The sequence below is a fragment of the Phyllosticta citribraziliensis genome (assembly GCF_038025025.1).
Source record: "Phyllosticta citribraziliensis strain CPC 17464 chromosome Unknown J3D65scaffold_10, whole genome shotgun sequence".
NCBI classification, from domain to species: Eukaryota; Fungi; Ascomycota; class Dothideomycetes; order Botryosphaeriales; family Phyllostictaceae; genus Phyllosticta; species Phyllosticta citribraziliensis.
In genome coordinates, this window is record NW_027117347.1 from 460,319 (window position 1) to 483,253 (window position 22,935).

The following is a 22,935-nucleotide window of genomic DNA, read 5'->3' on the forward strand; positions in this document are numbered from 1 at the left end:
ATTATAATTAGCTCCCACCAGATCAACAAACACCGAGGGCGCCGTGGCGTTTCAATGCCGGCCTGCTCGTATCCAGCCATCACCAAGTCAGCTCGCCCCGCAACGGGCAAAGCCCCCCCCCCAGCCACGACCGGCGTTCCATGCCCACCTCCTACTTAACCGTAAAACTATCCCTCCCTCCCTTGCGACCTCTTGCAATTACTCGTGCTCAGTGATCAGGAAACCAAATTGGGGTATATCATCGCCATCCAACCACAACCACGCGTGCGCACCTGGCCTACCCGGCGGCCTTTTCAAAACATCCTCATCAAAATCATCAGCGCCACACCTCCAAAGAGACCATACGTCCGCGGTGCACAACCTCCAGGGCTCGCATTCGACAAAGAAACCCCTGATTGCACCGATGCAGACGTCCGTGTACCCTTGGCTGCCGCCGAAGTCACGGGCGAACCACTCGAGTCAATCGACTTGGTCGGCGCACCTGCAAGTGTGCTGAAGCCCTGCTGGCCTGGCCTTGTCTCGACCTCAGAGCCTCCAGATGAGGAGGAATCCGGTCGAGATGCCGCCGACGACAAGATAAATCCAACCTGTTGGGACGTCGACTGGAAGCCCAAGTCAGCACCTCGTACTCTGATCATCAAACGGAAGATGGAAAGACGCCTTACGCACAGAGGCCGAGTTGGGAGGAACAACTTTGCCTGAACTCGTAACTGTCCATCCTGTCGGGAGGCCTGGATAGTCTGTTGCTGGTAGCGTCGACGCAGACGACATCGTTTTCGACTCAGGAACCCACGGGTAGCCGGACCTCGTTACCAGCGAGGCGGAGCTGTCTTTTGTGCCTGAGAAAGGCAGCGGTTGACCATTCGAGGCCGACGTGATTGCTGGGGCACTGTTCTTGACGCCAGTACCTCCTTTCGGATTGACGCTGCCACCGACAGCGATGATGGATTGCCAAGTACCGTCCCCTCCGTACTTGTACTGCGTCCCCGTTGAGTAATCAGTCACCGAGAGCGACTTGAGCTGCAGGGTAAAGGGCCCTTGCGTGTAGTCGGTGGGCCCTCGAGCCCATTCAACGGTGCCGGCTTCGTTCAACGAGGGGTCGCCGCCAGGCCAAGCCCCGACTCTGACATGACAAGGTGTTTGGGGATACTGGCCGTTGGCATCCTGCGGCTTGAGCGCCCTCACCGTCACCCCGTCGACCTGCCAGACGAGTTCATCGGCAGTCCAATCAATGGTGTAGGTTTTGAACTCGGACTGGCTGCCAGGATCCGCGTGAAGAGCTCCTCGATTGTAGGACGTGGTCTGACCTTTGCCAAAGTAGTTTGTCTGCACCTGGTCCGGACTCGAACCAAGCCACTCGAGGTCGATTTCGTCCTTGACGTCAGACTGCAAGACGGCGGAGCTGACGATTCCTTTTCCAGGCGCTGCCTTGAGGACGAACTCGACCTTTCCAAACATGATGTACCATTTGGAGGTGATCATGGGGGCATCCCCGGACTTTGCAATGGTAAACGAGGCACCGCCCGAACCATAAGATACAGGACCCTGGGAGGTGAAGCTATCCGAAGCCGAAGAAAAGTCAATCTGAACCGACCTTCCGAGGGCGGGATTTTCCTGTGCGAATGCCGAAGGCAGTAGCAGTGCGGCTGAAGCGAGGGCGCCGACTGGACTGACTGACCATGGTGTTTTCATCGTAGTAGCGACAGCAAGGCGAACTAGCAAACGAGATGATCAAAAACGCAAAAAGACGGCGAGGAAATGGTTGGGAGGGGAGGCGGGGAGTGGGAATGATGATACAAGTGGAGAAGGGCAGTTATAGGAGGCCGTCACCAGCCTTCGGCATTGATGCGCTGCATTAGCCATGATTTAGCGGGCAGGTGAAAATGCGAGGCCGGGCGACGTGTTTGTACAAGTAGCGACGGTGGTTGGTAGTTTGGGCGGAGCTGAATGGGGACATGGTGTTTCCGCTTGGGATGCCCCGGCCGTGGGAGACGAGCCCGCCCGTATCCGTCCCGCCGGCCGGGATGCCGTCCGGGTGTGCGTGCCTAGGGTGTCGATTGACGCGGGCCGAAACTCTGAGTGACTCGGCCTCATCTCCAACAAACTGACTCCAAAAAAATCTCCCGTCCTCTCTGCAGCCGGTCTGCAAGATCCATCCACCCCCGTCTCGCTTCTCCCACACTATGTCCTTGACCAACGCAGACCCCGTTCAAGCCGCTCGCGGCGCTCGATTGGCCTCGCGCAAGCTGGCAACTCTGCCCGCCAGCGCTCGCAACCATGCCTTGACTGCAATCCACGCGGCCCTCGCTGCCGCTCAGCAAGACATCCTTGCAGCAAATGCCCGCGATCTGGCCGCAGCAACTCAAGCCGCGCAGAGCGGCGAGCTGAAAGAGAGCCTGATCAAGCGCCTCGACCTTGGCCGCAAGGGCAAGTACGAGGACATGCTGCAAGGCATTCTCGACGTGAGAGACCTCGACGACCCACGTATGCCCACGCGCCGCCCCCCTTTGCCTCAGCTGACGTGAGGACAGTGGGCAAGATTGATGCTCGCACGCTACTTGACGACGGCCTGCTCCTCGAACGCATCTCGTCGCCCATTGGAGTGCTTCTCATCATTTTCGAGGCCCGCCCCGAGGTCATTGCCAACATTGCATCCTTGGCTATCAAGTCTGGCAATGCCGCCATTCTCAAAGGTCTGTCACGTCTGCTCGGCCACCTGATTGCAACTAGCTAAAGGCCTCAAGGCGGCAAGGAATCGTCCGAGTCATTCATTGCCATTTCAAACGTGATTTCCGACGCACTGCGGTCGACTGCCGTGCCCAACGATGGCCTGCAACTGGTGACGACCAGAGACGCAATCAAGCCCCTCTTGGAGCTCGACCAGTACATTGACCTCGTCATCCCCCGCGGCAGCAATGAACTGGTCTCGTCCATCAAAAAGGGAACCCAGATCCCGGTCCTGGGCCATGCAGATGGCCTGTGCTCCATCTACCTGCGCGCAGACTGCCCGATTGAGATGGCCACAAGAGTGATTGTCGACGCAAAGACTAGCTATCCCGCAGCTTGCAACAGCGTCGAAACGTTGCTCGTCGACGAGGACGCCCTGAGCACTGTGCTCCCCCCGGCTGCCGAAGCGTTGCTCCAGAAGGGAGTGCGGCTTCGCTGCGACGGAGCATCCAAGGCTGCTCTCGTGGCGGGGCTCGACAAGCATCAGGCGGCGTTTGTCCAGGACGCGCAGGAGCAGGACTTCCGGACCGAGTTTCTTGACCTCGTGCTCGCGGTCAAGACGATTCCTCGCATGGCATCAGCAGACGAGGCGGCCGACGCAGCCATTGGGCACATAAACGAGCACTCTTCGCACCACACGGACGCCATTCTGACGCAATCTCAGTCAATTGCAGCGCAGTTCCAAGGCGGAGTGGACAGCGCGTGCGTTTTCTGGAACACGAGCACCAGAATGGCAGACGGGCAGAGGTTTGGATTCGGGACCGAGGTGGGCATCAGTACCAACAAGATCCACGCCCGAGGCCCGGTGGGGTTGGAGGGGCTGACCATCTACCGATGGCTGATCAAGGGCAACGGCCAAGTGTCGGCCGAGTACGGGGCGGGAGGAAAGGCGTGGAAGCACGAGAAGCTGGCAGCAGGCGAGCTGGAGCGGTATGCAGCAACGCAGGAGGAGTGGGAGGCAGTGAAGGAAGTGCGGGCAAGGCGTGGACAGGGACGTGGTTGAGGTGAGGTGGTGATGGCGGCCGTGGTTGGCGGGGTACGCTAGCGAGTCATGGTCTGTTCCCCGCATGACTTGGGCACGGTGGACCTGCAGCCAGTAAGCCCTGCGCAATTGGGTAATGGTTAGTTAATGGCTACCTCGTGGGCGTCAGTCAGTCCGTCAGGTCCAGGTACACCTCCAGGTACAGGTCGAGAGACGACGTCCGCTGGAGAGAAGTCCACGCCTCGCTGGCCTTTGTAGCCGACACGACTGACCTGACCTGCGCACGCGATACCGGCGAGCGGGGGCGCTTTGTGTCGGGCCAACAATTGACGCAGCGATTCGCGTCTACGGCGGTGCTGTGCAGGCCATGGTGATTGATTCCTTTTGGCTGCGCTGCCATGCTTGCTTCTTCCATTCTCTTCACTGACACTCGTCCAATCCCCAGCCTTACGTCAAGCCTATTTTCTGCACCCGGGCGCTTGGGACGACTTTACGAGGCTCCCGAACTATAAGAAGCTCAAGGCCTGCCCTAGCCCAATCCATCGTCCCCCCCTTCGACAACATCAACCCCGCTATCCCCCTTGATCACAGCTGCGCCTTTGCGCGCTCGCCTCTTGTCTACATCTCCTCCTCCTCCTCCTCATCCCCTAACCCTTCCATTTCTACTCCTGCATCATGGCTTCTCCCGCCCCCTCTGCCGCCCAGAACAAGTTCCTGGACACCGTCATCCGCACTCCCGGACGCCAACCCTCGCCTCAGCCTACCCACCTGAGCGTCCCCGGCGCCATTCACCACCGAGTCTTGCAGGAAGAAGGCCCCGGCTATGTCGCTCCCAAATTCGAGGGCAAAGAGCAGCAGATGGAGACGTAAGCTCCTGTAGCGGCGGAGCGGTGGCCCTCGGCGACCAATTAACACATTTACAGGGTCATGGACCAGGTCGAGGAAAAGGGCTTCATACCGCCTGATTTCGTCGAATCCGAGACCAACTGGTTCTACAACGAGCTGGGCATTGACGACAGCTACTTCTCGACCGAATCCGTCGAAGCGTACGCTCCCATATTCCCATGTTGACCATTCGCTGGTTCGCTGACGCTGCCGCCAGCATCGTCAACCACATCCACTCCTTGTACGCCGCCAAGATCGCCGCATACGCGCGAGATGATAAGCGCCTGGAAATAAGGCTGGACAAGGAGGCCACGGACCATGCCGTCTATATTGACACCAGCAAGCCTGGCGTCAGTGTCATGGAGGGTCCTCAGTACGAGAAACGCATCGATTCGAAATACCTCAATGGTTCTGCGGGGAGCAACCATTACCGCGTCGAGACATTTCGTTCCGGCGGTCTTCTCCCCGGTGGACAGGAGCAGCAGTTGCGATGCTACTTTGTCTACCAGTGCGACTTTGCCAACCCCAACCCAGGGGCCGACGAGACGCAAATCGAAAAGATTGGAGAGAAGCGCTTCCTTCAGAAAGCTACCAAAAACACAAAGGAGATTTACCAGCAGGCCATTGAGAATGCAGTCGCTCGCACTGGCCCGGTGATTGAGTGCTTCGATATCGAGGGTTCTCGGGAAAAGCGCCTTGTCATTGCCTTCAAGCAGGGTTCCGCACTCGGCCTCTTCAGCGCGTTGAGTGACCTGGTATGACATGGAAGAATTGCATGTGTTTCCAAGTTAGGCTGACTGTTGGCTGCAGTACCACTACTACGGACTGACCTCGTCGAGAAAATACGTTGGTACGTCCCAAGACTACCATGGTAATTTTGGACAAGGGGGAAGCTGATTTACGTGAACTTCAGAGCAATTTTCCAACGGTTATACGGTCATGTCAATGTACCTGCGCCACTCTCCCAGTTCCGTCTCGTCTGCGCGTTATCCTCCGATTGAGGCTTCCATTCACCAAATCATCAAGGAGGTATCTCTGCTATACTGCATTCCTCAAAACAAGCTGCAGGCGCATTTTGCATCTGGCAGGTTGAGCCTCCAAGAGACCATATACGCTCACTGCGTGTGGGTATTTGTTGGCCATTTCCTCAACAGGCTCGGTAAGTTCGACTTCCAAGCCACCTTCGTTGCAAGTCTGACCAAAAATTACATCAGGCTCGGAGTACACAACCTTGTCTTCCATGCTTGACAGCAACAACAGCGTCCATGCGGAGCTGTTGTCAAAATTGAAGCGTCGTCTTCGTACCGAAACGTTTACCGCTGACTACATCCTCGAGATCATCAACGAGTATCCCGAACTCATTCACTCGTTGTACCTTAACTTTGCCAATACGCACTATGTGCAAACTCGTGGAGAACAGGACGACTTTATCCCGACTCTCAGCTACTTGCGGCTCAAGGTCGATAAGGTGTTGACGGATCCAGAACTGGAGGAACTGATTGCCAAGACTGTCGCTAACGAGCATCATGCCATGGTCATGACGGCGTTCCGGACGTTCAACGCTAGCGTGCTCAAGACCAACTTTTATACGCCAACCAAGGTTGCCTTGAGCTTCCGATTGAACCCACTTTTCCTCCCGCCTTCAGAGTATCCGCAGCCCCTTTTTGGAATGTTCCTTGTGATCAGCTCCGAGTTCCGCGGGTTCCACTTGCGCTTCAGGGACATTGCCCGTGGCGGCATTCGAATCGTCAAGTCGCGGAGCCAGGAGGCTTATTCCATCAACGCCCGTTCCCTGTTTGATGAAAATTACAACCTTGCCAACACTCAGCAGAGGAAGAACAAGGACATCCCTGAAGGCGGCTCCAAGGGTGTCATTCTTCTCGATGTCCGCCATCAGGACAAGGCCAGGGTGGCATTTGAAAAGTACATTGACAGCATTTTGGATCTTTTGCTGCCACCCACCAGCCCTGGTATCAAGGATCCGATTGTGGACCTGCATGGCCAGCAAGAGATTCTCTTCATGGGACCTGATGAGAACACCGCCGACCTCGTGGACTGGGCGACTGAGCACGCGAGAGCCCGTGGAGCACCTTGGTGGAAGTCGTTTTTCACCGGCAAGAGTCCCAAGCTGGGTGGCATTCCACACGACCGCTATGGCATGACGACGCTCTCTGTCCGTGAATACGTTCTTGGAATATATCGCAAGCTCAACCTCGAACAAAACAAGATTCGCAAGCTCCAAACCGGTGGCCCCGACGGTGATCTGGGGTCGAACGAGATTTTGCTGGGCAACGAGCAGTACACCGCCATCGTCGATGGATCCGGTGTCCTCGTTGATCCCAAGGGATTGGATCGGGATGAGCTCGTCCGGCTTGCAAAGAAGCGTGCCATGATTGTCGATTTCGACGTGTCGAGGCTCTCGCCATCTGGCTACCGCGTTCTCGTGGAAGAAAACGGCGTGAAGCTACCCACCGGCGAGCTTGTCCACAACGGCACGCAATTCCGCAACACCTTCCACCTCCGAAGTGATGTCCAATACGACGTTTTTGTTCCTTGCGGTGGCCGTCCCGAATCGATCGACCTTGCGAGCGTCAGCAAACTTATTGTCGCCGGCAAGTCCGCGATACCTTTTATCGTCGAGGGTGCCAACCTGTTCATCACCCAAGACGCGAAGCTGCGTCTGGAGAAGGCTGGATGCATCCTCTTCAAGGACGCATCGGCCAACAAGGGCGGCGTCACCTCATCTTCGCTCGAGGTCCTTGCCTCGCTCTCTTTTGATGATGATGGCTTCATCAACAACATGTGCATCCGCGACGACGGCTCAGCACCGCAGTTCTACAACGACTACGTCAAGCAAGTTCAAGAGATCATCAAGAACAACGCCAGGCTCGAATTCGAGGCCATCTGGAGAGAACACCAGGCGACGGGCGAGCCGAGGAGTTTACTCAGCGACAAGCTCAGCGTTGCCATTACGAAGCTTGACGAGGAGCTCCAGAACACGGAGCTCTGGGACAACGTACAGCTGCGCAAGGCCGTCCTGGGAGACGCGTTGCCGAACTTGCTGTTGGAAAAGATCGGTCTCGAGACCATCATGGAACGAGTAAGTGCCGTCTGTAGAAATTGGGTTTGGCGCACAGACTGACGTCCCTAGGTTCCCGAGAACTATCTCCGCGCCATTTTTGGAAGCTACCTCGCCAGTCGCTTCGTGTACGAATACGGCATCTCTGCCAGCCAATTTGCCTTCTTTGCTTTGTAAGTTCCGACAATGAACCCGAACTCCCATCTCGGTTCTGTTACTGATTCTCGGGTCCAGCATGAATAAGAGAATGGCTTCTCTGCGGGGTTAAAAGGATTTGGGAAAAATGGGAAAGAGGATTGGTTATATGGGAACACGTTAGCACATAGAGGCCGCCGTCCATTGGCATAGCGGTCCGTCGTAGGATTTGGAAAAAACCCCCCATTTCATATAGAGAATGTGTGTTGGATTTTTTGGCAAAAGAGACGGAAGGTTTGTTGTTGGTCGTCTAGGTGCTTGGACAAGGTCGATGTAGCGCGGAAAATAGCCAACCTAATGGCATTTCGCTTCTTATTCTTGAGCTCTGGTTCAGAAGAACCCTGTTGACATGGTGCCATTCACAGGCAAGACAGGCAAGAGGAGCATTTGGAAAGATGTTGGAAAGATGGCGGCTTGGGCATTTCGGTGCTCAAACCAAACCGCATGCATGCAATGCGATGCTTGCTCGAAGGTGGGCGATGCTCCGTTCGCTGTATGTACAAGAAGAAATCAAGGCACCGAAAACCATTCCCTGCCCCTTGAAAGAAGAGGAACCAAACATCACCAGCACGACTCAGCCAGCCCGCGTCGTCGCCTCCCAGAAATCGAGCGTCAACTGGGCCAAAAAGCACGGAATCTCCTTGCGCTGCTCGACCCAAAACTCAATCTGGCCGCGAATCTCGTTGGCAAAGACGCTCTGCGGGCCGCCGCTGACCTTCATGGTGCCGTTCTCGCCGTCAAACACGATCGAGTTCTTGGCCCCGGGACTGTTTCCCGACGAATTGCTGTTGCCCGGGTAGTACAGGCTGGTGCAGCGCACGCGGCCGTTGGGCATGAATTCCAGCTCCCAGCCGAGAATCGACGCGACGGCTTCTTTGAACTCGAGCGCCTTTGCGGCGTAGATTTGCTTGTAGCGCAGCGTCGACTTCTCGCGCGACGCCAGCGTGCGCCGCAGCTCGGCGATCTCGTCGCGCGCCGCGTTGAGCGTCGCCAGCGGCACGTTGTCGTCGGCGGCGGCGAGCTGGCCCTCGAGTTGCGCCAGCAGCGCCTTGTTCTCCTCGCGCAGCGTCCGTACAGTCGCCAGCTTGAGGGCTTCGGCGTCGGCCGTCGGGTTGGAGCGCAGCTCGAGGACGCGCGTGCGGGCTGACGTTTTGAGCGACGACAGCTGCTTGCTCTGGGCTTTGAGCTCCGTTTCGAGCGCCTTCTTGTCCGTCGACAGCTTGTGCAGCTCGTCTTGGAGCTTGCGGTTCTTACGCCGCAGCTCGCCAATGCGCTCGTCGTCCGACTCGTCGCGCGAGCGTTTGTCGCCAGCCGAGACGTCGTGCCCCCCTTTGCGAGCGAGTTCTTCCAAGGCCTTGAGGTCGGCGTTGAGGGTCGTGATTTCGGCACGGTGGCTGGTGACGAGGTCTTCAAGCTCCCGGATGCGGTTGATTTTGACGGCGTCAAAGGTCTCGGGGCGGAATTCGCTCTCTTCGGCGTCGACCATTTTGAGCTGCTCGCGCAAGAACTCCACCTCCTTGCTCGCCAGATTCAATTGCCGTTCGAGACGGAGGCGCGCCTTGGTGTCTGCGGCACCGCCTCCTGCCTTTGCTTTTTCCAGTTCCTCCTTAAGCTTGGCCTTTTCATCCTCCAATGTCTTGATCGTCTCTTCTTTGACAGTGAGTTCCGGCTGGACGGCACCGAGGCGCTCTGTCAACGAAGCTGTCTCCAGCCTTTCCCTGACGTATGCCCTAGCGAGATCTGCAGGCGACTCGAATTGAAGCTCGCCCTCGGTACTGGATTGACTCTCGAGATACGCAGCCCATTCCTTCTTCTCGTCCTCGAGTAGTTGCCTCTTGAGATGTGCCTCGCTCAGCTCCCGGCGTAGATCCTCCATCATGCGCACCTTGCTTTCCAGCGACCTCTTTTCTTCCTCGACAACCTCTACGCTCTTCAGAGTCTTGCGGAACTGCTTCAGTTCCGCCGCTTGCTCCCTGTTTATTCCCTCCAATCTCCTGATATGTGCCACCTGCTCGGACAGCTCCCTCTTGAGCACGGCCAGCGTATCTGAATCACCCGCCTGCGCTTTCAGTCTTATCAATTCGCTCTCCATCTCTCCCACCTCCGCCTCCCTCTTTGACAGCTTTTGCTGAGCAGCCTGCAAAGCATTGGTTTGCGCCGTCAACTCGGACCGCAAGTCGTCAAACGATTGTTGTAGCGTATTATACCGCGTCTCCAGCTCATTATACCGGTGTTTGCTTTGGCGTTCCATGGACATCAACTCGTTTTGTGCCTCGTCGGCGTCCTCCTGTAGCGAACTAGCCTTTTCCTGTAGGGTCCGGACTTTGCGTTCGAGCTCGAGCTTCTCGTTGGACACTCTGGCTTGCGTGTCGTGCAGTTCCCGTACTAGGGCGTCATGCTTGGACGTGGCAGCTTTGCTGGCGGACTCAGCCGCCTATGTGCACGTTAGCTACAGTCGATCTCCCCGAAGTGAACATTCTGACCTGCGCCCGCTTGTATTCCGCGTCTGCCTTGTTCTGCGCATCCCGTAATTCGGCCTGATGATTGAGGTTGGTCATCTCACGCTCCTGCTTGAGCGATTCCAGCTCGTATTGGAGCGTGTTGATCTGCGCGCGAAGCTCCTCGTTCCCAGCATCGGCGACCGGTGGTCTCGCGACCGATTGTCGCAATGTATCGCGAAACGATGGGGCGGGAGCTGGTCTGTCATCGTCCGTCTCGCCGGTGAAGAAGTTGAAGGAGGGCTGGTTGAGGTTGCGGCCGGCCGCCATGGTGACGGTTGCGGTGCCAGAGGCGCCAAAGTTTGTAAACAAGAAGCGGTCGGGTTGCGGCCAGAGGCGACAGGGAGCGCGGCGTGCGAAGAGCTCGGGCTAGAATGCGGAGGTCACGGAAGAAAAAGGTGAGGATACTGGCGCGGAGCCAAACATGTGGTGTTTGTTGGAGTGTCGAAACAATGCGACGGTGGTGGACAGGGAATTGTGCTCGGACTTGAGCAACGCTAGCGGGATGCCGTACCTGGACGGACGCGGAGTCGGCTGCACGGTTATCCCCGGTCCACCCTCGCGCCGCCTGGCAAAACGTCACGCTGTTTCATTCGCACTGTTTTCGAGCAATTGCACGCGAATATGGCGAGACTGGCGGGGAGGGCCAGATTCACAAGCAGATACGGCCCTGACGTGAGCATTCGCTGGTTTTACGACCCGTCGATTTGTACAACTCTAAGTTAGAGCTTCGTTTGGATGCCAACCGAAGATCTTGCTATGTAACGAAAGGACAACCGGTATGGACTCCTCTGCATGGCCAAAGTATTGTTTGAGGGTTTGGTGTTTGCCTCCGACTTTTTGTGGCCGACAGCGTCTTTTCCGTGTGCTGGAACCCGTTACCGATCGCATCTCCTTCCACGACTTCAATTACGAAGGCAGTGAACTAAAAAAGCAGGGGGAAATAAGTGGACAAGTGACAGAAAACCCTGTCAAAGCGAAAGCGAACCGTGATCGTATATCATCAAGCCTCAGCTTGGGGGGAACCCATCGCAGACAAGCTTGAAAGGATATGGGAAGGCCTCGCAATGAGATAGCAAAAGTCGAACTCGTTGCTTGCCGTAGGCTCCAGCTTGGGGCATCGTACCCTTTCAGACGCTCGCGCGCCGTTTGCGCAAGGCTTGCTGTTGCCTTACTCCTTAGCTTTGAGAGCGTTGATGGTTGCCTTCCAATCATTAGCAAGGACCTTTCTTGGATTGAGTCTCAGGAGGAGAGCACAAACCTGCAGCTCGGCAATCGACTTGTTCTGCTCAGCAAGGACTTTGTTCTGCTCAGCAAGGACTTTACCCTGCTCGGCGTGGAGTTTGGTAAGCTCAGCGATGCTTTTAGCCTGCTGATTGGTGACCTTGGCCTGTTCGACAATCAGGTCCGCCAGCTGGTCGCCGCGTCTAGCTTGATCGTCGGCACGCTTAGTTTGCTCCTTGAGCTGACGAACCTTCGATTCGAGATCGTAAGGCGACTGGTCACGAGAGAGGGCCGCGCACAGACGACGTTCGAAGTGAGCGGGAAACGAAATGCTTGGGCGGCGAGCGTGATCATCGTGCGCCGCCTGGGTGAGGCGCTTAAGGCCATTGTCGAAAGCGCTCAACATTTCTTCTTCCCAGTCGGCGTACTCGATGACGGTGTGGACAGGCTTGCCGGAGGACATCATTTCGGTTTGTCTACGAGCCATGACTTGGGTGGGGCTAGGAGAGACTTTGACGCCGCCGCTGTCGGATTCGTTGTCGAAAATTTCGGTGGTGGCTGCGTCGGACTCGATAGCTCTGTTGTGGCAAGGCTCAGCGATTGCGGACAAGGAAAGAAAAGAAGAGAGGGGACGAAGGTTACCGGCTCAGCTGGAGAGATTCGAGACGCTTCTCAATGCTGGGAAGGCCAGGCGAAGTCGATCCGTGGATGAAGGGGCTTGAGACTGCTGGGGTGTTCTTGGGATTGCCGATCAAGCCGTCGTTGACAGCGTCAAGATCGATCTCTGATTGAGATGTGGGTATGCTGCGGGCGCTCTGAGGAGGTGGGGGAGGTACTTGGCTGCCGCAATGACGGCAAAAGCCCGAGAAACTGACGGTGGTGGTGGCGCGCGACCTGGACTGCGGACGCTGGAGTGGAATGTCGGCGAGTGGAGCCACAGAGTTCTCAGCTGCGATTGAGTGAGAGGTGGTTTTGTTGGCCAGAGTCAAGGAATTACCAGATTGATCCACGATAGTATCGACAGAGCCACCGCTGGAACGCTTCTTGTTGAGCTCCACAGAGTGGACCGCGTGCTCCTCAAGCGCACGTGAAGTCAGTGGCGAAGGTTCCATGGTTGCGTCCAGAGGCCCAACCAGATTCTCCATCTTGGCACCCCAGGATGTGTTTGAAGGCTCCTCAGAGTCGTCAGAGGGTAGCATGAGATTTCAAAAGCAAAGAGAGAGGCAAAGAATGAGAGTAAGATGGTCGGTAACAGTGGAGTTGACAACAAAGAAGCACGTCGCGTGGAAGACACAGCGGGCAAGGGAAGAGCGCGCTAGAAGCAAAGACGATGGCCCGGAAGGCACGTCGGCGTTTCGTGATGCCGGTCCCGAATTCCCGATTGGGTATCTCGAGATGCTCAGGTGTGTGTTTCTGGTGGAGTGGGCCTCAGGGGCCTGCACAACCAGCCACAGCGACATGGCCAGGATGCTCCTTTGCTCAGAATTTCCTTGCACGTGCTTTTGACTGGCTTTATCATGGATGGAAACATGATGGATCCTGTTGGTTTTCCTAGACAGTTGGAGCGTGTTGTTTGAGATGACTGTCCCTCTGGGAATTGAGCAAGCCCAGCTACAGTACCGAGTTTTTGGCCTTATATCTGCTCTTTCCACGACACACAATGCCTCTCAGAGATACAAGCAGTTTGGCACGTGGGAAACATGCAGTGGTGCTTGCAGGTGCAGCTGGACGTGGCCTACAATAGGACTCCTCTTCCTGGAAAAGTGTCGTCAACTTCGACTCTTGTCCATGGGTGTATAATGTAGATGTTACAAGAAAAAGTCACCTCCTGCACCGGGTCACCTCCACTGCATTATTTAGGAGACTACTGGTCAGGAACGATGATTCAAACCTGCCTGCAGACCGCGGCTGCTTTGGCTCGGGAATGGTCATGATGATGGTGAAGTTGGTAGACGGAAAGACACATTTGCATCACTCGAGTCCAAGATGCACTCGACAGCGGCTGGCGGCAGGGTGGATGGGCGCATGATGACAGCCGGGGTGTTGAAGAGTCGACTTGACGTTGGGGAGGTGGAGGTGGGGGAAGGGCTACATAGCCCGGGCGGGCCTGGCGCGGTTCCGTTGGCGCAAGGACCCTTTTTGTTACTCTCGCCAAAAGCTGCGGGCGGAACTTCGATTTGGCTTCCGTGCCTGTTCTTCTACCGTACTCTGGCCAGATCCCACTCTGCCTCTCTCACCCTCCCCATCCTCCTGCGCTCCCAATTCCCTGCCCAGAGCCCAACCCTCGAACTGAGGCTGCCAACCTTCATCCCGCTCCCCTCGAACCCTCCGGTCCCCTCTCCTCGCCCATACTCAACATGGCCGAAACCGCGACTCCTGCCGCCGGCACCAAGCCTGCCGCCCCCAAGAAGTTTGCGACCAAGCCCGAGAGGCCCGATGAGGAGCAATTCAAGAAAGACCTCGCCGAAGCCGAAAAGGCCCATGCTGCTGCCGCAGAGAAGCTGGTGCGGCCCTCACCCTTCCTTGCACAAGCATCCCCGGCGTATGACCTTGCTGACACCATGCTTCATGTAGCAAAAAGTGAAGGCGCAAATCGAAAAGGCTCAGCCCAACAAGGACTCGCCCTCGGCCAAGCGCCGCCAGGAGCTCCAAGCCGAACTCGCCGAAATCCGCAAGAAGCAGAGCGGAAAGAAGAACTCGAGAGATCAGGTCATGGAGCAGATTCGCAAGGAGGACGAGAAGCTCAAGGCCAAGATCACCGAGCAAAAGGCTGCCCGCAGTCGCGTCAACTTCAAGAGCGTCGACGACATTGACCGCGAAATTGCCCGTCTTCAGAAGCAAGTCGACTCTGGCTCCATGAAGATTGTCGACGAGAAGAAGGCCCTTGGAGAAATCAGCAACCTGAACAAGTCCAAGAAGAGCTTCGCCGGCTTCGAGGAGCAGCAAAAGCAGATTGATGCCATCAAGGCCAAGATCTCCGAGCTCCGCAAGTCCATGGACGACCCCGAGTCTAGGGCCATGAGCGACCGCTACACCGCCATCAACTCTGAGCTCGACGAGATAAGGAAGGAGCAGGACGTCGCCTACAAGAACCTTAACAACCTTCGCGACGAGCGCTCCAAGGCACACAGCGAGCAGCAGGCGACCTGGGCGGCCCTCAAGAAGGTCAAGGATGACTTCTACGAGCAGCGCCGTGCCAACCGTGCCTGGGAGCAGGAGGCCTTCAAGGCCCGCAAGGAGAAGCAGGAAGCCGAGCGCAAGACCTACGAGGCCAACAAGCGCAGGCAGATTGCTAACCAGAAGCTCGAGGAGGCCAGCTCCCCTGCCTACCTCGACGAGATCCTCACCACCGAGGGTCTGATTCGCTACTTTGACCCCTCTGCCCTTCCCGCCAAGGAGGAGACCACGGAGGCCAAGTTTGCCGCCGCTGCCACCAGGACCGTCGACGACTCTGGCATCAAGGGCGTGAAGGTGGTCCGCAAGGACGCCGACGAGGAAAACTACTTCATCGGCACGGGAGGCAAGAAGGGTAAGAAGAAGAACAAGGGCAACAACTCTCCTGCCGCCACGCAGAACGACACCAAGTTCAATCTGTCGATTGGCATCATCGAGCAGCTCGCCAAGATCAATGTCGACGCCCCCGCCAGCCAAGCAGACGTGCCCGCTGTTGTCAAGACCCTGCAAGAAAAGCTCGAGTTCTGGAAGAAGAACCAAGACAGCAAGACCAAGGAGGTAAGCTACGCCCAGCCTTTTCTGAACCACATCAAAAGCTGACCTATCATTCAGAACGTCGACAAGGCCAAGAAGGAAATCGAGAAGCTCGAGGCCGAGTCCAACGGCAACAATGGCACTGAGAACGGTACCAAGGACCTCGCCAACAAGCCCTCGGCCAAGAACCAGCAGGTCAACGGCTCTGCTGACGCCGGCGCCGAACTCGCTCAGGAGAAGGATGCCGCCAACGATGCCGCCGCGGAACTGGCCAAGGCAAGCATCGAGGAGAAGGAACAGCCCACCGAGGCATAAACTGTTTGACCATCATCTGCCATTGAACCCATCTTGAACGAACCGACATGAGTTGAAAAGAGATTGGCTTGCAGTCGCTGGGATCAGGATACCAAGGATTTTGTCTGCGTTGAGTCGTCGTGTGTGGGTGATGCATGGCACGGGCTGGACGGACAGACGGTTTGGATGGGATATATTGCAGGTGTGTGCATTCTTGGTTGGGGCAAAAATACAGACGGTCGACGGACGACATCAGGATTAGGCACCACAGGCATTTCATATCATCTCCTTCAGCACTCAGTTCCCTTCCCAACCCATCATCTTCCAGCACAAAAAAAAGTTGCACCCCTCCCCTCCTCTCCTACTACTACTACTACTACTACTACTACTACTACTACTACTACTACTACTACTACTATTACCAATACTATTTCTACGACCGTCCCTGTGTCCTTTAATCCCATCCGGAAACCTGAAATTGGAGGACTGCTTTTCCTGTACCTTTCCTCTTCCCTGCCTCCTTCATCGTGGTTTGGCGTTGGTCATCAAGTGGTAATGATGGATCTGGTGAAATGGACGTACATGTGCATGTATAGTCGCATCTACGCATCTACGTAATTGAGCATGTAGGTACCAACCAACAAGCCAATATAAACACGCCTCTTCCGCCGATGCTTTTGCCCTTTGACAGAGAGGGATCCATGTTTGATGCGCATTAAGTCCGCTCCTTTGCTTTTGGTGAAGTGCGGCTGGCAGAGCTCTGTACCCAGGTAAGCCACACACGCAACCAACGCTGAGCCGTCGAACGAACTGAATGAGGAGCGATGCAGATGCGTAGCTAATTACCTAGAGCGAGGCGCAGGAGCAAGCGTCTCGTCAGGCTATACACACACACTGTTTACTTTTCCTCCCGGTTCGCCCTCCCGTCGCCTCCGCGCTATCTTCCTTCCTTGCCTATATCACAGCTCTATACATCTGCGCGACCCAGCTACCTGCAAGCGCAAAGAGATACTAGCTAGGTGCGTTAGTGAGTGGGTACAGTTGGTAGGGCAGCTAGATCTGTTGGACATGGGACACTATAGCCTGCCGAAACTGCGCTGGCTTCGCGTGACAGGAAGAAAACGAGCGTCTTCTTCGCTTCCTTGTCTTAGTTGGCTCTACTTATAGTCGAGATGGAGGTGACAGGACCGTGAAGGCGGCGCCCTGCTCTGCGTCAACAAGACTGGGAAATGATGTAGCGATGTGTCATTCATCCCGCACGACAAGGCTTCCTTTTCGCATATGCACATGAGGATATGGGTATGTAGGTACGTAAGGTAGTGACGATGATCCAGAGAAGCACGTGTCCACCAAAAATGACGAAACACCAGGCTAAATACAAGGAACGCAAAACGAATGAGAGTGCCGAAGGACCCGTCCGTCCGTCCGCCGTCCCGGATCCTGCGACAGAGAACCAAAAAAGTGCCGAAGATGTGGGACAAGAAGTGCCTATGCCAATGCTAAACTGGATTCCATTCTAGCGCCACCTACCGTGCGTATGCCGGCGATCTCCGCTGCCGCTGCTGCCACCACACCACCAACGCCAATGCGAAATGCGTCTCGAAAATGCTGCCCGTGTTTATGCCATTCGCCCGGCCCGCCCGCGGGCAATCCATGTATCAATGCGCCTGACTTTGTTCGCTTGCCAATGAGGCTGAAATAGCCCAACGGGAGGGAAAGATGAAAATGAGAAAGTCGGACGATGAACTAATGCGTGATAAAATGACGATGCCGAGAAGAATGTCGTGTTGAAAAAAGACCCATATTGTAGAATGGTACAAGGAGCGGAAATACCAGGGAAAATAACAAGTACTGTTTGGCCTTCGTTGTCATGAAAACACACTTTACCTCCTGCCCCTGCCCCAGCTCCTACCGCCAGCGCCCTTGGCCTTGGAGTTCTTGTTCTTGATCTTCAACGCGCGGAAGTTGGCGTGCGCCGTCGCGCTAACCTTGCGTGCTGCGCGCTTGATGACGCCGTCCGTGTCTTTTGCGTCTTTCTTTGTGTTTGCTGCTGCCGCCGCCTTGCTCGGCAGCTTGCTCTGCGATTTGGTCCGCTTCTCGTCGTGCTCGCCGAAGTCCGAGTCGTCTTCGACGGCCGTGTCCGTGTCACTTGAGTTGTGGGCCAAGGCGCCGCCGTTCAACAGAGTCTCGGCCACGCACGTCGCGTCTGACTCGTCTTCTGAGGGAATCGTTTCCAACTGCGATTGAGGTTTTGAGCGGGTGTGGACGGGGCGCATAATTACGCGCCTTGTTTGGCGTTTGGCGCCGCGCTTTTTCCAGGGTCGCGTTTCTTGGGCCGCAGCGTTTTGTTCCCCATCGTCCTCGTCCTCTGAAGGATGCGTTTCGCCGTCGGCACCCAGATGCATTTCTGGAGGCTGGGAGGTTGTTTGGGCCGTCGGATGGGACGCGAAGAGCCTACGGGCGGTATTCTTGGTTGACGAGGACATGGTTTCTTGCTCTGCCTCGAGCTCGCGCATTGCCTCCTCGTCATCTTCGTGGTTTTCGTGGTCCTCGTCAGCAAATTGGTCTCCATGCTCCTGCGCTTCGGCTTGTTGCGCCTCTTCTGCCGCCACCCTCTTGTCTTCCTCGCGCTCCTTGCGCCGTTCTTGGATAAGTGTGCTGATACTCCGCATAAAAGTCCTCGGCTTCTTCGGCATCTTGGGGCTCTCTGGGCCCTCTGCCAAAGATTCCGTAGGGAACCAGTCTCTGCGCAGGAACGCCGGCGTCTCCAAGCCCTTGCTAGACGGCGTTGGCTGCTCCTCCTGGTCCCTTTTTCTCTTCAGAGGCGTCGACATGAACTGGTCTAAGAAATGGCGTTTACCCTCGGACATGGGGGTCCTTCCAAAGCGGGCTCTCCGGCCACTCCAGATGTCTTCGTTTTCGTCATTCGGATCCTGCTTGCGGGGCGTGGCATGATTTGGCGCAATGTCACCCAGGACGCTGCGCTCTCTGCTAGGCGTTGCCGAGGGGAGAAGGTCGAAGATGCCAAGAACATAGCCGTCTTTCTGGGGAGTGGGGCCAAGCAGAGAGCGCATGTAGGAGTCGTTGAAGATTTTGGTTGCCGACATAGGTGCCTCCTGGGCCTCCTCTTGGCATCCATCACGCTTGGAGGGAGTCGCTAGAGGAGCCTTTTTTGCGCCCTGTCGTCGAGAGGGAGTGGCGTCCGGAAAGGCATTGGTGGTTTTTGCTTTTTTGGTCGGCGTCTGGGACTCTGTGGCGTGGGCGTCTCCTTTGCGTTTGGGTGATGACGGCTGTCCTTGGCCGCTGAGAAGGTCGCGAAGTCTGCCGTATTCCTTGTACTTTGGGGCTGGCAAAAGAGATTAGTATTATGCCATAGCAGTAGACTTGGCATGGACGCACCAATGTCGCCAGCGGCCTTGATGTCGGCGCGTCCTGGTTTGCGGCCGTGGGCGTCGAAGAAGGACTTTTCCCAGGCCTTGAGCTGGAGCTTGAGCGACTCGCAAAGGGACGAAATGTCGGTGGTCGAGGCCATGGTGAGGGTTGGACTGGACCGGGAGTGGAGGTGGGTGGTATGTTGAAGATTGACGGGACGAGACGCGTCGGGGCGCGACAGGACGCGAGTCGGGAGTCGGGGCGAGGAGTCGCGACGCACGGACCACGTCGTCGCCAGTTTTGCCACCGGCGTCCGTTTTCGTTCCACTCGGTCCACCCACCCATGATCGACACCTTGACTGCGCTCGACTTCACCCGGATACCCAGCAAAGGACTGCAAACTCCACGGCCTGACCAGAGCATTGACCTCGCTCGAAACATTCAGGCACAAATCCTGCAATCTGTTGCACCCTAGACGCGCCCGCCTCGCAATCAGCCAACACCATGGCCATCTCGAGACCATCTCTGGGCCCGTTGGCTGCAAGCCGCCCGGTCCTTGCAAGCTTCCGTTCTGGTCACCTCTCCATTCCGCTACTGGAAAGACGCCCTGCTGCTTGACCCCAGACGGTGCAGATCCCTTGGCGGGCAATACGTCTGACTTTCGGATGCCAGACGGGATCATCCGTGGGTTGGATAGAGTTCGTCATGCTCCAATTCGCCCTTCTCTGCACGTTGCGGGGCCGGTTTTACTTGCTCCGCTGTCAGCGTCGTGTCAGCATCGGTCTACTCGTTCGGCTGTGGCTGAATGCCTCGCCCTCTCCCCGCTTAGCTCCCAAGTGAGAATAAAAAGGTACAACCCGTCCGCTCTGCCATGGTCTTTTCTGCCACGCCATCAGGTCCTTTTTTTATTCCGCTGCCGTTGCCCCGATCGAGTGGTACATGCTACCAAACACAGCGAGACCTATGATGCCGGCAACCAAGGATTGGCAGGCCCTCGGGGCGGAAAAGCGGGCTGCCAACTTGCACAAGATACCCACTCCTTGGCGGCTGCCGGAATCAATCACCAAAGGAATCGAGCAGTCCTCCACCATCAGCGTGCTGGACGTGCCCAAATCGTGCGGTCTTCTTTCTCAGGACGAGCTCAACATTACCGAAAACTACGACGCCACTGGTCTATTGGAGCAGTTGGCGTCTGGGAAACTCCAATCCCAAGATGTCACCCGAGCCTTTTGCAAGCGGGCGGCCATTGCGCACCAAGTCACCAACTGCCTTACCGAGATCTTTTTCGACCATGCTATGCAACGGGCCAAAGTTCTGGACGATTACTTTGCCAGGGAAAAGAGGCCAATGGGTCCCCTTCACGGCCTTCCGATCAGCTTGAAGGAATCGTACAACGTCAAGGGAATTCCAAACACCACAGGCTACATTTCGTTTCTCGACAAACCGCCCGCGGCAAACAATGGCGCCATCATTGAGGTTCTGCTGAATCTTGGTGCCGTGCTCTACGTAAAGACCAACGTACCGCAAACGTTCATGACCGGTGACTCCGAAAACAACGTCTTTGGGCGCACTTTGAACCCGCATCGTCTTTGCGTTACAGCGGGCGGCTCAACAGGAGGTGAAGGTGCTCTGATTGCTTTGCGGGGGTCCATTTTGGGAGTCGGGACAGATTCTGCAGGCTCTATCCGCATACCGTCGCTGTGCAACGGCCTTTCTGGCTTCAAGCCTACTGCAAACCGCATACCGTTTGGAGGAAATACGGCGCCCGGTCGCTTGGGTTCGCCCTCGCCAATATTTCCAGTCACTGGCCCTCTTGGTACTTCGATTCGAGACTTGGAGCTGTTCATGAAGGTGGTCATTGACTCGGATCCGTGGGTCTTTGACGAAGGTGTGATAGCTGTGCCCTGGCGCAGCGTTCCCCGCCCACCACCCACCACTAGACTCCGCATCGGCCTCATCACGGAAGACCCCTCGCTTCCTCTACACCCACCTACGCTCAGGGCACTGCGAACCGCCGTCCAAAAGCTCGAGAACAATGGCCACACCGTCGTCCCACTCGACAGCTCCATCCCGTCTCTCTGGTCCTCTGCCGTGCTCGCCTGGCGCTTCTTCTTGCTCGATCCCTCCAAAGCCGTCTTGCGAAACATTCAGGCTGGCAACGAGCCTGTCATCAAATCAGTCCAGCTGACGCGCTTCTCAGAGAATGACGGCTGGGAACCCACCATGGACAACTTGTTCGATCTGACAGTCCAGCGGCGCGGTATTATGCGTATCTACCACGACTTGCTGATTCAGAACAGCCTGGACGTGGTGCTCATGCCACCGAACCAGTGTCCTGCCCCGCCACACGACACCTACGGCGTGACGCCTTATACTGTGCTGGCAAACTTTCTGGACTGGCCTGCTGCCGTGGTCCCCTTTGGCAAGGCGGACAAGGAGAAGGATGCACTCTTCTTGCGCAAGGAGATCAAGTATGTGCCAGAGTACGATGCCGACTTGGCTGAAGGCCTCCCATGCAGCCTGCAGTTGATGGGAAGACCGATGAAAGACGAGGAGCTTGTACGACATCTGGAGATCGTGGCGAAGGTCTTGGAAGAGGACTGATGGTGAGTCGGGGCTGAAGACATCTTGCTGGAAAAGATTTCTCTTACTGAGACGGCCGCTGTCGAAGTTGGAACACTCTGCTCTACATGGACAATGGGGTTGACCCGATTTACCTTCAATTCACTGCGGGCTTGGCACCGTAGCACTTGTTCAGATGCGTCAAGTCAATGCAACAGCTTTTCTCCTGTGGTGGGCGTCAAGAAGTGATACCATGCAGCACTGCGACCACACTTGAGAAGCATTCATCCACCACTACTACGGATGCTGGTAGTGAGCAGTCATATGCAGCCATTTACTGTCACAGCTTCAGCTAGGGAGCTGTCATTCACTACCACAGCCGTGCCCAAGGAGCTCTCCATTCAACGCAGCCGATGGGCCCAGTAACTAGCCATCGTTTCTTTCGAATCCCACAATGCCCTTATTGAAAAGGCAATGTCTCGCACTGCTCGATTGCAGCGCAGTAGTTCTGTAAGCTCCCCTTCCTGTGCTATTGCCGTTACAAATCCGTCCCGTATCCATCTAAAAATACACAAGGGTAATGCCTATAATGACATTCAAGTCCTCGATTTTTCGCATTCGGGTGAAAAAACTCTTCGCAACCTACCTGTAGCCGCTGACAGGAGAAAGAATATCCGGCAAACGTCTCAAGAGCGTGTGAACTGTGCCTGTCCTACAACACTTCCCACTAACCGCTAAAAAAAAATTGAGTAAGAAGAGGGATCCAGCCATGGCACCGCCACAACGCTCCCCAGTCACTTCCCTGCCATACCGCTCGAGCGTCGCGTCGTCTTCCCTGAATAGGGTCCCATGTACCCCAGACCCAACGCCACACACGGCAGAAGCAACAAGCAACAATTGGCTCGCGGGCGCGCCTTTCCACACTCTTTCTCTGTATCCAAGTCACCGGGCCTCCCAGCCCAACGCGACCCAAAACCTCACACCACCCAAACGCAGCGCACGTACGCGCCGCGCTCCCTACTCATGCTCATGCTTCTCCAAGTCAATGCATCGGATCGAGCCCATGGCCTAGAACCTACCCAAACGATGCTGACCAACCGCACTGTCGCCTCCTCTTTTGACCAAAGCATTAGCTAAACAGAGCGTGTCTGGTGCAGTCCAGCCTGGCCAAACCTAAAGCCGCACTGTACACATGCGGAGTTTTTTATGTAAATAGGCACTTCCCTGGCGTCCATCTGCAAGCGTGCGCTAAGCTGTCGGGCGCGCGCGCGTCTCGCCGTTTGTCAGTGTCGGCTTCCAGAGGCAGCTATTGTCCGGGTGGCTGTGCTGGACATGGAAGTACATGGACAGGTGAGTAAGTGGCGGAAGGGCCGGGGGAGGGAGAGAAAGTGGCGATGCGACTGGGGATG

At 56.3% G+C, this 22,935-nt stretch overlaps 8 protein-coding genes across 8 annotated transcripts; 4 read left to right on the forward strand and 4 right to left on the reverse strand.

Annotated features, from left to right (window-relative positions):
* Positions 1 to 209: 209 nt before the first annotated feature.
* On the reverse strand, positions 210 to 2,070 carry J3D65DRAFT_60229 (cell wall glucanase). The gene is made up of 3 exons (XM_066798111.1): positions 2,017 to 2,070; positions 666 to 1,967; positions 210 to 602 (listed from the first exon to the last, which is right to left on the reverse strand). The coding sequence occupies exons 2-3, from the start codon at positions 1,690 to 1,692 to the stop codon at positions 526 to 528; spliced, it is 1,104 nt and encodes a 367-aa protein (XP_066652296.1). The 5' UTR covers positions 1,693 to 1,967; positions 2,017 to 2,070; the 3' UTR covers positions 210 to 525.
* A 113-nt stretch (positions 2,071 to 2,183) lies between these two features.
* J3D65DRAFT_670162 (Aldehyde/histidinol dehydrogenase) lies at positions 2,184 to 3,730 on the forward strand (the record flags this gene model as incomplete). The annotated part of the gene is made up of 3 exons (XM_066803270.1): positions 2,184 to 2,484; positions 2,532 to 2,693; positions 2,745 to 3,730. 3 exons carry the CDS (start codon positions 2,184 to 2,186, stop codon positions 3,728 to 3,730), a joined length of 1,449 nt encoding a protein of 482 aa, XP_066652297.1.
* Positions 3,731 to 4,263: 533 nt separating this feature from the next.
* J3D65DRAFT_633698 (NAD-specific glutamate dehydrogenase) lies at positions 4,264 to 8,398 on the forward strand. The gene is made up of 8 exons (XM_066801146.1): positions 4,264 to 4,575; positions 4,633 to 4,755; positions 4,812 to 5,349; positions 5,405 to 5,444; positions 5,508 to 5,753; positions 5,809 to 7,694; positions 7,746 to 7,846; positions 7,908 to 8,398. The coding sequence occupies exons 1-8, from the start codon at positions 4,385 to 4,387 to the stop codon at positions 7,939 to 7,941; spliced, it is 3,159 nt and encodes a 1,052-aa protein (XP_066652298.1). The 5' UTR covers positions 4,264 to 4,384; the 3' UTR covers positions 7,942 to 8,398.
* On the reverse strand, positions 8,238 to 10,975 carry J3D65DRAFT_660841 (spindle assembly checkpoint component MAD1). Its single transcript, XM_066802583.1, has 2 exons — positions 10,352 to 10,975; positions 8,238 to 10,302 (listed from the first exon to the last, which is right to left on the reverse strand). Exons 1-2 carry the CDS (start codon positions 10,634 to 10,636, stop codon positions 8,443 to 8,445), a joined length of 2,145 nt encoding a protein of 714 aa, XP_066652299.1. The 5' UTR covers positions 10,637 to 10,975; the 3' UTR covers positions 8,238 to 8,442.
* A 562-nt stretch (positions 10,976 to 11,537) lies between these two features.
* Positions 11,538 to 12,789, reverse strand: J3D65DRAFT_605484 (uncharacterized protein; the record flags this gene model as incomplete). Its single annotated transcript, XM_066798358.1, has 2 exons — positions 11,538 to 12,168; positions 12,233 to 12,789. The coding sequence occupies 2 exons, from the start codon at positions 12,787 to 12,789 to the stop codon at positions 11,538 to 11,540; spliced, it is 1,188 nt and encodes a 395-aa protein (XP_066652300.1).
* Positions 12,790 to 13,727: 938 nt separating this feature from the next.
* On the forward strand, positions 13,728 to 16,030 carry J3D65DRAFT_633712 (uncharacterized protein). Its single transcript, XM_066801147.1, has 3 exons — positions 13,728 to 14,094; positions 14,165 to 15,322; positions 15,377 to 16,030. Exons 1-3 carry the CDS (start codon positions 13,948 to 13,950, stop codon positions 15,611 to 15,613), a joined length of 1,542 nt encoding a protein of 513 aa, XP_066652301.1. The 5' UTR covers positions 13,728 to 13,947; the 3' UTR covers positions 15,614 to 16,030.
* A 1,445-nt stretch (positions 16,031 to 17,475) lies between these two features.
* Positions 17,476 to 19,124, reverse strand: J3D65DRAFT_558546 (DNA replication regulator SLD2; the record flags this gene model as incomplete). Its single annotated transcript, XM_066797371.1, has 3 exons — positions 17,476 to 18,141; positions 18,205 to 18,938; positions 18,992 to 19,124. 3 exons carry the CDS (start codon positions 19,122 to 19,124, stop codon positions 17,476 to 17,478), a joined length of 1,533 nt encoding a protein of 510 aa, XP_066652302.1.
* A 734-nt stretch (positions 19,125 to 19,858) lies between these two features.
* On the forward strand, positions 19,859 to 21,936 carry J3D65DRAFT_633717 (amidase signature domain-containing protein). The gene has a single exon (XM_066801148.1). The coding sequence runs from the start codon at positions 19,904 to 19,906 to the stop codon at positions 21,566 to 21,568; it is 1,665 nt and encodes a 554-aa protein (XP_066652303.1). The 5' UTR covers positions 19,859 to 19,903; the 3' UTR covers positions 21,569 to 21,936.
* The last annotated feature ends 999 nt before the right edge of the window (positions 21,937 to 22,935 follow it).

What these genes read in the sequence shown, in the direction of transcription:
- J3D65DRAFT_633712 (XM_066801147.1), top strand. Translation starts at nt 13,948, where the DNA reads ATGGCCGAAACCGCGACTCCTGCCGCCGGCACCAAGCCTGCCGCCCCC. An exon ending in CTGCTGCCGCAGAGAAGCTG is followed by an intron (nt 14,095 to 14,164) that starts GTGCGGCCCTCA and finishes TGCTTCATGTAG; the next exon opens with CAAAAAGTGAAGGCGCAAAT. An exon ending in AAGACAGCAAGACCAAGGAG is followed by an intron (nt 15,323 to 15,376) that starts GTAAGCTACGCC and finishes CCTATCATTCAG; the next exon opens with AACGTCGACAAGGCCAAGAA.
- J3D65DRAFT_633698 (XM_066801146.1), top strand. Translation starts at nt 4,385, where the DNA reads ATGGCTTCTCCCGCCCCCTCTGCCGCCCAGAACAAGTTCCTGGACACC. An exon ending in AAAGAGCAGCAGATGGAGAC is followed by an intron (nt 4,576 to 4,632) that starts GTAAGCTCCTGT and finishes ACACATTTACAG; the next exon opens with GGTCATGGACCAGGTCGAGG. An exon ending in CTCGTCGAGAAAATACGTTG is followed by an intron (nt 5,445 to 5,507) that starts GTACGTCCCAAG and finishes CGTGAACTTCAG; the next exon opens with AGCAATTTTCCAACGGTTAT.
- J3D65DRAFT_633717 (XM_066801148.1), top strand. Translation starts at nt 19,904, where the DNA reads ATGCTACCAAACACAGCGAGACCTATGATGCCGGCAACCAAGGATTGG.
- J3D65DRAFT_60229 (XM_066798111.1), bottom strand. Translation starts at nt 1,692, where the DNA reads ATGAAAACACCATGGTCAGTCAGTCCAGTCGGCGCCCTCGCTTCAGCC. An exon ending in TCCCAACTCGGCCTCTGTGC is followed by an intron (nt 603 to 665) that starts GTAAGGCGTCTT and finishes TTGGGCTTCCAG; the next exon opens with TCGACGTCCCAACAGGTTGG.
- J3D65DRAFT_660841 (XM_066802583.1), bottom strand. Translation starts at nt 10,636, where the DNA reads ATGGCGGCCGGCCGCAACCTCAACCAGCCCTCCTTCAACTTCTTCACC. An exon ending in CGGAATACAAGCGGGCGCAG is followed by an intron (nt 10,303 to 10,351) that starts GTCAGAATGTTC and finishes ACGTGCACATAG; the next exon opens with GCGGCTGAGTCCGCCAGCAA.